A 13,247-nucleotide genomic window follows, 5' to 3' on the forward strand; every position below is an offset into this window, starting at 1 on the left:
TCCAAGTAAATTATTTCTAAATTATGAAATTTAAATGCGTAACAGCTGTCTTGTTGGCCTTTGACACACACGCACATCATAGGTTCGGGGTAGTCACGGTTCTGAAGAGTAGCTTCAGTCATTCGTTTGCAAACCCTTCTAACAAAATGAATATATCTTGGAGTACAAGTACTGACAAGTTTCCAAAAGCAATACAGTGGTGTAAAAGTAACTTTTCTTTCTTCTCATCAAGTAGGAAAGGGGCTTGCGTTATTAAGTTCAAGCTACTGAAGACAGAAAGAAGAATGCTTGAACTGTTCACCATTTTATATTGCTGAAAGAGGAGGAAGGAAAGATGGCAGTAATAATTATCATATTCACACAGTATTCACAGTATTCACACATATTCACAGTATTCACACAGAAATACAAAGATCCATTCCACCAAATGCTTCATGTGTTTCAGAAAAAGGTGAGAGAAGCGATTCCTAAGAACTACCAAAACATGCCTATTTTCCTGAAGGCTTTCAAAAAGATACTATATGGAATGGTACTCTATACCATTCCATTTGCCTGGAATGGTATAGAGCAGTGATGGCTAACCTTTTTGCCATCACATGCCAGGAGCAGGGTGTGTGTCGCATGCGTGCCCACACTCATAACTCTATGCGCCCTGCCCCGCACATGTGCACGTGACCCCCCCCGACCCCCGCTCCTAGCATGCAATGGCCCATTTTTTGCTGTCCCCAGCCTCCAGACCCTTTCTAGGAGTCTAGGGAGGGCGAAAACAGCCTTCCCCACCCCCTTCCCGGAGCCCCTCCAGAGGCAGGAAACAGCCTATTTCTCTACTTCTGGTGGGTCCAGAAGGTCCAAAAATCAACTGGGTAGCGCGCACATGCACGCCGGAGCTGAGCTTGCATGCCCTCCGATACGGCTACATGTGCCACCTGTGGCACGCATGCCATAGGTTCACCATCATGGGTATAGAGTCTGCTGCTTGTTCAGGGGTTTGGACTAGAAGACCTCCAAGGGCCCTTCAACTCTATTATTCTGTTATCGAAGATGAGTGAAGTAGCCTTTTTTAAGTTTAAAAAAATATAAATAGAGATAAAGGCATGCTGCTTTTGCCCTGTTTAAAATAATATGGAAGGGTAGAAATGAGTTCCTAGCTAGCATCTTCGTTTTTTCATTTCTCTCCACAAATTTAAGAGCTTAGAGATGGAGTGCAAAATTGTTTATTGGGAGCATAGGCTCTTTTCTGATCCCCTTTCTCCAAGTAGGGCCAAACTTCAGAGGGTTTTGTTTTTTTTTTCATTTTTACGTGATTTAGGAGATTTAAACAGCACAAGAATACTCTACAGCCCTCATGCCTTAGGACTTCTGAAATTCTCCTTAAATAGGTTTTGACCAACACAATTTTGGACTACTATCCTTGACATGCCACAGAAAGCCTGGGGCAATGCTTGAATTGGTAGCAGTTGAACCATTGGCTTAAAAGCTTTGTGACTATTTACAATTTAGGAAAATGTAGAAAGGTGGGGAAGCTGGCTTATTCCTAAGAATCAGGCTCTCCAACAGCACTAGGGTGGATGAAAAGATCAAACAGAGTTAGATAGATCAAGACAACAATTTCTAGAGGGTAAAGAGGCTACTTACTGCTGCCATGGAATTGATGCGATCAATATAATAGTCTGGCCAGCTTGTAGCAAGCTTGTTAGGATCTTCTTGTTCCTGAAACAGAAAATAAAGAAAAATTATATAACAAAAAATTCAGAGTCATTTCCATTTGCCTGGATGTCTTCTGCAGTGTCCTCTCAAAACAGTTTATGAATTAAATAAAATGCTAATATCACAACTCTATATTCCTTAGAATCAACATTTTAAAACCTTCGTTTTTCCTACCAAATACCACCATCAATTCTGCTTTTTCTAGTTTCCATTTTCTCTCCTTCATATCTACAGGTTTATCTGATATAAAATAAAAGACCATTATAGTTCTAATATCCCAACCAAAAATAAAAAAACAAATTTTAAGAATAACAGCAATATATGATTCATTAAGATGAAATTCTGGTGTGTGCCCCACTGATCACTTAATTCCTGTTCTTTTCTGGAGATTATTTCCCATTCTTCCTCCAGATAAGAATATGACTTGTAGTGATGGGCATCATTTGGCCAAGTGAACATGGCTCTACTGGGATCTTCAGCCTTCATCACCACATATTCTAAGTACAAAATATATCATTAGACCTTTAAGAGATACAGCTCATTTTTCAGAGGAAGTAGGTAAAAGAAGACATTCATATTACAAATCCTTTCATCCTGCTGGGACAACTTCCCAAGTTGGGGTGGGGGGGGGGGGAAACCTGCCTAAAGGATCTGTCCAAGGTACTGAGAGACCCTAATACCTTGCTTTATTTAATTCCACACAATTAGACTGATGCATTTCCCTAGATGGCTTCTAACTGAGATGGTTTTGCTAAGCTAGATCAAGATACCTCGTTTCGATATTGCTGGGTGGGGGGGGGGTTGTTCCACAGTCTTATTTAAGTACCACCCCATTTAGTTTTGGGTCTCCTGTAATTTGGAGCATTTCAATTCATAATAAGCAATACATACTAAATAACAAATTCTATTTTCATTATCCTGATCATTTTTAAACAGTATATATCCTCTCTGGAATGACCTTCATTTAACAAGTAGAGATTAGGTTCTTGGTGTCTTGCTGTACTCAAATAGTGATAAGATTATTCTCTAAAAATACTGCTGTGCTACTTATCAAAATACACTGTGTTTTCCAGTGAACTAAAGACAGGAGGGTGAGGCTGTTATGTACAAAACAGTGTGAGGCCATTCTCTGTTATAATATGAACTTCACTTTGGCTTCTTACAAGAACATGACATGGCAAGAGGCTCCCAATGGACAGTTGCTGATGTTGCTTCAAAAACTAGCTACAAATTGCTGTGCTTTATGTCGCCCTATTTAGCCTTCAATTTTACTCCATCCAAAAAAAAACACATGCACTGAGGCAGTTCACAGTTTTCCAGAAATTGAGTCAAAATAGTAACTAGATGCCTAGATAAATAAATTGCAGTCGAATGCATGACCTCAAGCCTGTGTTTGGGACAAAAAAGAAATAATCCTTTTTTTTTTCTTCAAATTATGATTTTATTCTTGATAAACTTGCTAATGTTCACATTTTTTTGAACACGAGCAGCCTATAAGCAGTATACAATTAAAGTGTAGATGTTTCAATTCAATACTATTTACTGTATAAGTCTAAGTGCTAGTGCTGTTCCTGCCTGCCTCTGTTCTTCCATTTGCATTTTAGTACCACGAGCCATGCACAGAAAAGCTAATTCTACATCAGCAAAGAAAGATTTTAAACAGGAATTGTAAATATTATTAATCAATAAAAGGCAAATTGTATCAAAGTACTCAATAAAGAACAAAGGGAGACTTGTTTTCTAAAAAATCCAGAATAAATCTGTTGATTTGAGTCAGATATCTTTACATTCATGTCTAAAACAGTTGTCCAATAAAGAGATAAATAAAAATGGCTTTTAAAATTTTTAAAATGTGCTTTGCCTAGAATTTACACCTATTTTTCCACAAATATTTCTCTATAGTTAAATGTATTAAGAGCTAAAGACTTTTAGATTTTAACTTTTTTTGAATAAAATAAACAGTTTTAGAAAAAGGGAAAATCCTACTTAAAATAACCCACAGAAACATTAACTATTAAAAATTCAGTAAAATAGACACTGTTCATGATTCTTTAAAGTACAAAAACACTTTCTGTCCCCTAGATAAGTGTAAGATCATTATTTGTTTGGCAAAGCCTCCAATATCAGAGACTCTCTCTTATGTCTGTACCCTGAGAAGTAGAATTGTTGTACCACTCTATAGGGTGCATAGGCAAGTTGGGTGCATAGGCTCACTCAATTAGGGGACCAATTGAGTCTCATTCTTGTTATGGGTCTCATTCTTGTTATGGAGATCTTGACTAAAAGCCACTAAACCAGGGGTGTCAAACTCAAGGCCTGGGGGATAGATCCGGCCTGTGGGGTGCTTAGATCTGGCCCATGGGACCGCCCTGGAAACAGTGAAGGACTGGCCTGCGGTGCCTCTGCCAGTAAAAGTGGAGCTCGGGAGGGCTGCAGGTGGCCATTCCAAGCTCCATATCACTGCCAGAGGTTTGCTGTCGCAGCCAAAAACAAAACTCAGGAGCCCGTTTTCACTGGCAGAGTGCTCGGGCCACCACAGGCGCCAACCCAAGTGACATCGAGCTGGCCATGCCCACCCTGGCCATGCTTATGCTGGCCTCCTGAGGTCAAACACAACCCTGATGTGGCCCTCAATGAAATCAAGTTTGACACCCCTGCTCTAAGCATAAAGAAATGTAATAATGTTAAGATGCTTCTAGGAGTATCTACCGTCATCCCTATAAACTGAAAGATCCATGAGAGAGAGAAAAATGAAGACTTCTAATAATTGCTCCACAAAAGACTAAATTACTCTAAGTCCAGAAAAGCTTGAGCTAGATGACAAAATAGCTTGTTGTAAAAATGAGCAACTAGAAGCAGTTATCTAAATAAGAAAACAAAATGATACCTTAGAGGTAGAAGAATGCAAATACAGTATAAATTTGCAAGATGAATCTTGAGGATGTTAAAATTCAAGATACAATTACAGCAAAAAAGCAAAAGGATTTACAAGACTTTGCCATCTTGCCTCGGGAAACAGAGACAAGTGAGCAGAATGGAAAACTTCTTCTAACAAGGAGGAAAAGTTGGGAGTTGTCTGGACAAAGAGGAGGAAGAAATAGGGATAGAAAGGAAGGAAGGAAGGAAGGAAGGAAGGAAGGAAGGAAGGAAGGAAGGAAGGAAGGAAGGAAGGAAGTGGTAGGCAACATAGTAAGGCAGGTGGCCATTTGTCCCACTACTGATCAATGCTACCGATGGTGAAGTGACACACTAAATCTGGACTGAGAGTCATCTGAGGCACTGAGAACACAGAAGTATTGTAATGGAAGAAGTTGAGACCCATAACACCTCCCCTTCCACCATGAAGAAATAGTTCACACATTAAGGTAGCATTTATTACAGAACACAGGCTCATTCTATTCATTTATCACCTATTAGGCATCAAAATTAGTTATTGATATTCTTGTTATTTTATTGGCCATTGGTTATTCCACCAAGCCTTTTCAAGAACTAATCATTCAGGAAGCTGTTTGGATCAAGTACTTATAAAATGTGGTGTACAAAAGCCAGGAGAGGCTCATGATTAATTTTAGCCAGGAAAAAAAATTATCTTGATCCCACGTTCATCCCTTGTGGAACTCTGGATGTAAGCTCTTGGCTTACATAGCTGGCTGTGAATGAAACCTTCCAAAGTAATCAAATTACTTAGATAATCCCTCCTCCTGTCCATTTTTGGATTTCCCAACCGATTATCAGAGGGTAAATCAGGGAGGCCAAGACTACATTAAATACCAGTATAGATCATTGCTTTTTATCTGGTAATGTGTTAAAAAGATGACCGAATGCAATATGTCAGAATGCTGAAGAGCAGAAATCTCTTTCATCGATTTGGAGAATCAACATTTAGAGACGAGCATAAAACCATGCACTGAGAAAAGAACAGCTTCTATTAGAAGAATATTTTTTGATTTATTTGAAAAATGTCCGATGGAATTTTATAGTGAAGCAATATTTAATTGGTACATTGTTGAGCCCTCTTCCGTGAGAGCGGGTTTATCCTTAAAAAGAAAAAAGAAACGATCACTTCAGATCAATGAAATGCAACACATTCTTTCCAAAAAAGAAAAAGAAAAAAGGAGGATTGCTTTGTGCTGCAATTGATTGCCGTTCTGCTGACTGGTGTTCTTTGATTAATGTGCAAAATATGTATAGTTTCCCCACAGGACACAAATATACATTTATAACTGGAACTGGAACAAAGTCAAGATTTTTCAGACTACTCACACACACACACACACACACACACACACACACACCCTCCGAGGCAATCAAGCCACAAGAGGTTTCAATTTGAAACAGGACAGACCACAGGGACCCAGTTACTCAGTAGGCAGATGTGGCTGAGAAGTCCTGTTTCCCATAACACATGATTAGCACTTCCAAAGTTTTGTTAGACTCTTGTGGAAGTTCTGCTTTCCCAAGCTTTCCATGGGAGAAAAGACACCCACTGGGACTACCATCTAGCTCTGTCAGGGAATGTGTGTGAATTCCTGGTGACTTATTTGGTATGATAAAGCACATATCATTGATAAATAGACTGACAGATTGATGAACTTTGAGAAACAGTTCTCTCCGTTAAAAAGAATAGGAAAGCTTGATTGATTATGTCAGTAAGAGCATGATTTTTTTTAAAAAAAAATTCTACAGCAGAGTTACCTATTGTCTGGGAAGAGAAAAGTAATTCAAATTGTAATGACTGTGTTCTCTTTTTTCTGATTTCCTTTTAAATATTTTGTAAGTTTCAGCAGGAGAAGAAAGCAGCCAACTAATCTTTTAGCAAACCATACTACATCAGAAAAGACGACCTCTGATATGTTTATTTATTGGAAGGATGTATCAGACATGGGGAAGTCCAAATTCTAAGACAGCAGGTCAATTTGTAATATATTTACTTGGGAGACAGCAAACCACAAATGAATCCACGCTACTCCAAGTCTGGGCTAATTCAAATCTCTGATCCTGATCTGTTTTTCTCAGCTTCTATGAGTTACTGGTCATTTATTTATAATAGTGGAGAGGAACATATTAGCGACAAGACCATGATTTTTGCTCTGATCCAAGTGCCCTGAGCAGAAGGCAAGACTGTGTGTTAAAAGAGAGCTCCTTGATTGTGCTTTCACACGAATTATATTACACATTACTTAAACCTTATGTAATATTAATCTGGAAATAATAATTGACTGATTATATGACATCAAATCAGTGTTGGCTACTAGCAACCTTCTCCAAAAGTGTCACCTCAACCTCATCCTTCCTCAACTTCAACCACGTCCCTAATTTTCTATTAGATTATTTCCTAGGAGTCGAATATTCAGAAAACAGTGCCACTCAAATCTGACTTAAAATCCCTGGAACACAAATTTGTCTCCAGCTTGGACCACTCAAATATTGACTTGAATGTATATCATCATTTTCTATGTCTACAAAATACTGGACTTACTTATGGAGATTCTCAATCATGCAGGTCATGGTTGTCCCAAAAGTGCTTTTCCAAAAGGCAGTTGGACTTTCTTGGTTTTGCTTTGAAGACATTTCACTTCTTGACCAAGAAGCTTCTTCGGTTATTTTGCAGTTCGTTTTCAAGTGGGGGGGGGGACCAAGAAAGTCCAGTTGCCTTTGAAAAGCACCTTTGGAACAAGACACTCGACTATTTATACATGCAAAAAAGAGATGGGGAGATTGAAGGGGGAGGGGGCTTGCAGAGAAAAAGAACAGAATATGAATTGCTTCTCTATTATGAAGCTTTTCCACAAAATATGAGAGACAGACCAAAAATTCCTTTAGGTCACTTTTGGGTATATCAGTTTTCTCCAAAATATAGTGGTGATATATAAAATATAACCCACAGTTATCTTAATGGCTCCTCGAAATTCTTCTTGTCACATTTTTTCCAGAGCATGTGGGTTGAAAGTGCTGTGCATTTTTAAACATTCTAAACATATCTGAGCATACAAATCTGCACATGTACAGCCCAATTCCTGTATTACTTGATCACAATTCTGTGTCAAATAAATGAATATACAAGACAGTCTAAGCGTCTCTTTAATGTGCTTTTTAATTGGGCTGTACCTATAAGCCAACTTAACGGGTCTTTCAGATATGGAAAAAGCTAAAATCTGGGTGTACTGTGTGAAATGTAATGACCAAGGTCAAATTTTCTTAAACCCAAGTATTTACAGAGACCTCAGACTGTGATTTAAATAAACTGTGTAATTGCAGTGTTTAAAACAGGCTTAAATGTTACAATAACTATATTGGGTGCAGACTGTTATGTAGGTTTCTGGATAAAACCCACGGTAGGAAAGTTTAAACGATTGCAAGCTTAGACTGTATATTTAAAATTGAAAAGCTTTTTTATACTAGCGGGCAAGAAGCAGATAAGCAATCCTTCAAACATTACACAAGGATCACATCAAGGTGAATGCATCGTACAGCAGTTGAATGCTTCAGAATATGCCATTTTTTTCTGTAAATCCAAAACACACAGATATGCATGCATACCATATACTCTAATCTTTCATAAATTTAGCTATATATAGAATTCTGAAAAATATGGCCCATTCCAGGCTTAAAGATACATACATCTACTTAAATTCTTGAGTATTTTGTACACACATGGCTTCCTGTGCCAAAAATAATTGCAACATAATACAGAAATTCCTCTACATGTTCCTCCCTATACTTTCTCTCATAATCAGTATTTTATGTTGAGTGATCATCATACAGTAAAGAAGAAACTTAAAGGCAAAGAGAATATTTTTGACAGCTATCTGTGACTTATGTTAGGCCCACGGGGCTTCTAGTCCAGGAAGATTTTGGATTCTTTTAGTAATGATATAAACTTGATATTTGCATAGGAGCTTAATTTACATATATTTCAACTATGTAAATGTGTTTTAATTCAATATCTTTTTTTTTCTTAAAATGTGTTTATAAAATTGAGAGCAATAAGATTGAAAATGAAAAAGAACATTAGTTCTTTTCATCCCTTCAATTTACATTTCCACTTATTTTTATTCTTTACATATAGCATTTATATAGTTCCCTAAGTCATATATCTTCTACGAATTCAGAAGTTGCATAATGGATAAGGATATTCCAGCTCAATCTTCTAGCATGTAGACAAGAAAGTTGACCTTGAATTAATATCTCCATTTTTCTATTTCAGAACATAGAGTTTTTGTGTGTTTGTTTACATGTGGTGAAGTAATAAGCTATTTTGCATAGTTTATTCACAGATACATGGAATTCTTTAGTGAAAAAGAGAGAAAGGGAGGGAGACTTTATAGATGAATAAGCAGCCCCTTCCTGTTGGCATCTCTGCGTGAAGCCTTTTTCTTTGGAACACACCTAGCTGATGAAATCTTTGGCTACTCATTGCAGCACCTGGACTTCCACTCTAAGTCAGGGCTTGCTTCATCTAGCCTGGTCCACTGTCTCATGTGATGAGGTTATATCTTGGCAGTCTTACCAGCAAAGTAGACTACCTCTTTCCAAATACATGTTTGTATGGTTGCACAAATAGGTGGATATAAAGAGGAGATTGATAATCGTTGGAGAACAAAAATGGACTTCCCCCTCTTTGGCTTGCCTTTGAGGAATGTTCCTGGGAGAAAGAACAGCAGGAAGCAGCTTGATAGTAAGCTTAGAGTAATGGCCATCTCTAGTCTAGTCAAGGAAGTTTAATGGCAGGGTAACAGGATTCTGCCCCGCACACATACACACACACACACGGACATTTAATTGGTTGCTTGTAAGCCATCAATCAACCATAGGTTTAACTTAAAGTTAGAACTGGGGAATTTTCTTCTATGTATCTGTTATTCTACAGTGCAGCATACTAGTCTTGAGGGTCGGAAGATGAAGTAGCAATGATCTATAACAACTCCATTTTGCTAATGAGATGCTCCATTCACTCATCTACCAATTTTGGGGTACATACTGCTCCCAAACAGCATAGAACTGTATAGTTCACCATATTGTCTGCTAATATTCCATCCACAGTTAACCAGAAAAATTTCAGAAGTGCCATTAGATTGCCCAGGCTACTCGTCTTAAGAGATTTACATAAATTTCATTCAGAAGTGCCTGAGGATCTTTGCTGATCATGGAAATCGCAAACCTCCTGCAATTAGTTCCTTCTGTACATGCACCAGAGCATATTTTAAAACTAGGACTAATGGTGCAAATCTCTATGTAACTCCACTGCAAAGGACAGATTGATACGCTGTATGAAGCTCTGCAATTCTGAGGAAGTGTTAAAATGTCAACCCAAGCACCTGTTAAATCTGAATGGTTTTCTAAAATCCAGAAGTAGATGTTCTGCTTTCCCTATTGCAAACATTGTAAAAGGTCTGGCTGATAAACGGAATACTGAAATACTATAGTCTGAAGAGGGAATACTACTGTTGTTAATCCTCTCCTCTCCTTTGCAGAAGCCAATCAAGCTCTTGATTTAACAGAGAAATGAGAGTAATGAATTAGAAGACATGACAGATAGTAACCTGAACAAAATTGGAGAACATCTAAGGGTGAAAGAGATGAAGCAGAAACCAATGGCCATTTGGAACAATATTTTCTGATAATGGAAGCAGTGAAGAAGGCTTATGTCCCAGTCCCCTTTGGGTCAATGCAGAACAGAGTGCTTTTAAGGATTGTTTGACACCTCTTCCACCAGGATACTGAATGACTTGTTCTGAACAAGTTGCAAAGAGAAAGAAAGAACGAACGAAAGAAAGAAAGAAAGGAGGGAGGGAGGGAGGGAGGGAGGGAGGGAGGGAGGAAGGAAGGAAAATCATTTGCTCTCCCCACAACAGCCACCAGTTACTGTAAGCATAGGGTATGGAGAATGCCAAGTATATGTGACACTTTGCTTAAAGGGCATTTTATATGGTCAGATAATTATTAAATTATCTTTGTATCAGAAAATCATTTGCTCTTGAAAACAGATTCAAAAAAATCACCCATAATTGCACTAGGAATGACACCAGAATTGCTGCTTCTGGTAGCAGCTGAAGGAACAGCTTCATTTGAAGGGATTATATACCAAGAATTCTCAACATTAATATTGGAAGCAAAGTTTTCTCAATGCTTCCAATATTATTAATTATTAATTTGCTTGACAGCAGGGGGTTAAGCAGCCTTTAACGTGATTTAACTGAGCATTTTTTTAAAAAAAATAAATCTTTCAGCTTTGAGGCACTGAAGCCATCCATATTCGGAAGGTATCCTTGAGGAAGCCTTCTCCAAAAAAACTAAGAGAAATTGGTCATGACTGTAGATTTTGGACATCTGTAAAGCTTCTTTTCTTAAAAAAAAATAATAATGGAAGGAAGAAATGAGGAAATTACAGATATTCATTGCCTTTCCCATGGTTAAAAAAAAGAGAAGAAATTCTTCAGGTTTTAAAAATAAACATATAATTTCAAGGGCCTGAACCTCAGTGACCTCCATTCTTAAGATAAATAAATGATCCAGCATTACATAACGGAAACTGTGAGTTAAGATGAGAAAGTTGGAGAGAACAAGAGAAAAAGCAGAGCTTTCATCCCTTCAGCTGTTCCCCAGGAAAGAGTTGACATGTCAGAGTTTTATCTAGGAGTGGATATTCTCCACTGGAATGTTAGCACTTTAATGGAATTCTGAGGAGTTCAAATCATTTCCCCTTGATGTCATCAAGTATAGAGTGAAAAATTAATGAAAACCTTCTTAGAAAAATAAGAATATTCTTCTATCTGGTTGTTAAAGGAGGTCAGGACAGTAATGCTTCTATTTCTGAGAAATGATGAGATGAAATTTAAGCATAATAATTGTAGTTCATAAAATAACTTGAAAATTACTAAAAAGTCACCATGAGTTTTGAGTTTTAGGGTGTCTAAACATTGGTACAAAAAATAATCATACAAAATAACGTATTTAGTTCTGCCAACTAAATAACCTGCCTTATACTTCCAATAATCCCATCCCTATCAAGGTTTTCCATTCTGTCCAGGATCTTCACTTTTCAAAAACTTACAGGGTCCTATTACTTTTCTTTTCATTATTTTCCTCTTTCAGAAAGAAGAATGACTTCTACATTTTTAAATGATTCCATATTTTTTTTCTATCTTAGCTTTATGCCAAAGGAAACATACTGGAGAAAGTTCTTTGTTCTGTATCTACTCCTTCCCAACTAATGAATGGATCAGAAGCTAGTAGCATATGTAGAACATAGAACATAGAATAACAGGGTTGGAAGGTCCTTGGAAGTCTTCTAGTCCAATTCCCTGCCCATGCAAGATCCTATACCATTCTGAACTTTCTTTGGGATTGGTGGGATGGATATACATGATCATAGAAAGAATAACAGAATAACAGAACAGAATAATAGAGTTGGAAGGGATGCCAGAGGTCCTCCAGTTCAATCCCTTACCCAAACAGGAAACCCTATACCATTTCAGACAAATAATTGTCCAATCTCTTCTTAAAAGCCTCCAGTGTTGGAGCACCAACAATTTCTAGAGGCAAGCCACTAATTGTTCTCACTGTCAGGAAGTTTCTCCTTAGTTCTAGGTTGCTTCTCTCCCTGATTAGTTTCCATCCATTGCTTCTTGTCCTGCCTTCAAGTGCTTTGGAGAATAGGCTGATTCTTTGCGGCAGCCCCTCAAATTTTGGAACACTGCTATCACATAATCCCTAGTCCTTCTTTTCACTGTCTTCTTAATTCTATGAAATGGTAATGTAGTGTTCACATAGCAAGTATTCTATTTTTAATGTGACGCCATCGTAGAAGTCTTTTTCATAATATGATCACTATTTCCAGTGTGCTATTCGAAAGAGACCTCTGCAAAGGATGAGACATCATGACATATGTTTCAACTGGAACAATGTGACCTCCCTCCAAAAAATGAAGGACCATTATGGCGAAAAAAAATGATTGTACTCCTAACTACACTGAGTGGCCAGTCAAATGGAAATAGATAGTAACACAATTTGCTTAACAACTTGTTTTTTTTTTAACATAAACAAAGCAATGATTCTCTAAAAATTTATTTGGAGGCATATACATACATCCAAACAGATTTTCTAGATTTAGTAACTATTCAGTGTCTTTGTCAAGTAATTGTGCAAACAACAGAAAGATATACAGTCAGGTCCAGAAATATTGGGACATTGACACAATTCTAACATCTTTGGCTCTATACACCACCACAATGGAGTTGGAATGAAACAAACAAACACAATGTGCGTTAACTGCAGACTGTCAGCTTTAATTTGAGGGTATGTACATCCAACTCAGGTGAATGGTGTAGGACTTACAGCAGTTTGCATATGTGCCTCCCACTTGTTAAGGGACCAAAAGTAATGGGACAGAATAATAATCATAAATCAAACTTTCCCTCCTTAATACTTGGTTGCAAATCCTTTGCAGTCAATCCCAGCCTGAAGTCTGGAACGCATAGACATCACCAGACGCTGGGTTTCATACTTGGTGATGCTCTGCCAGGCCTCTACTGCAACTG

The 13,247-nt window shown here is 37.8% G+C and overlaps 1 protein-coding gene across 2 annotated transcripts in view; it reads right to left on the minus strand.

Annotated features, from left to right (window-relative positions):
- Positions 1–13,247, minus strand: part of DAAM2 (dishevelled associated activator of morphogenesis 2) — a 161,430-nt gene that overhangs the window by 79,516 nt on the left and 68,667 nt on the right. For both annotated transcript variants that reach the window (XM_070932454.1, XM_070932453.1), the window contains exon 4: positions 1,636–1,710. In XM_070932454.1, coding sequence (XP_070788555.1) covers positions 1,636–1,710 — 75 coding nt within the window. The remainder of the gene's footprint in view (positions 1–1,635; positions 1,711–13,247) is intronic.

The sequence above is a fragment of the Pituophis catenifer genome, unplaced genomic scaffold (assembly GCF_029215685.1).
Source record: "Pituophis catenifer annectens isolate HBS135680 unplaced genomic scaffold, rPitCat1.0.hap2 SCAF_1, whole genome shotgun sequence".
Lineage (NCBI taxonomy): Eukaryota > Metazoa > Chordata > Lepidosauria > Squamata > Colubridae > Pituophis > Pituophis catenifer.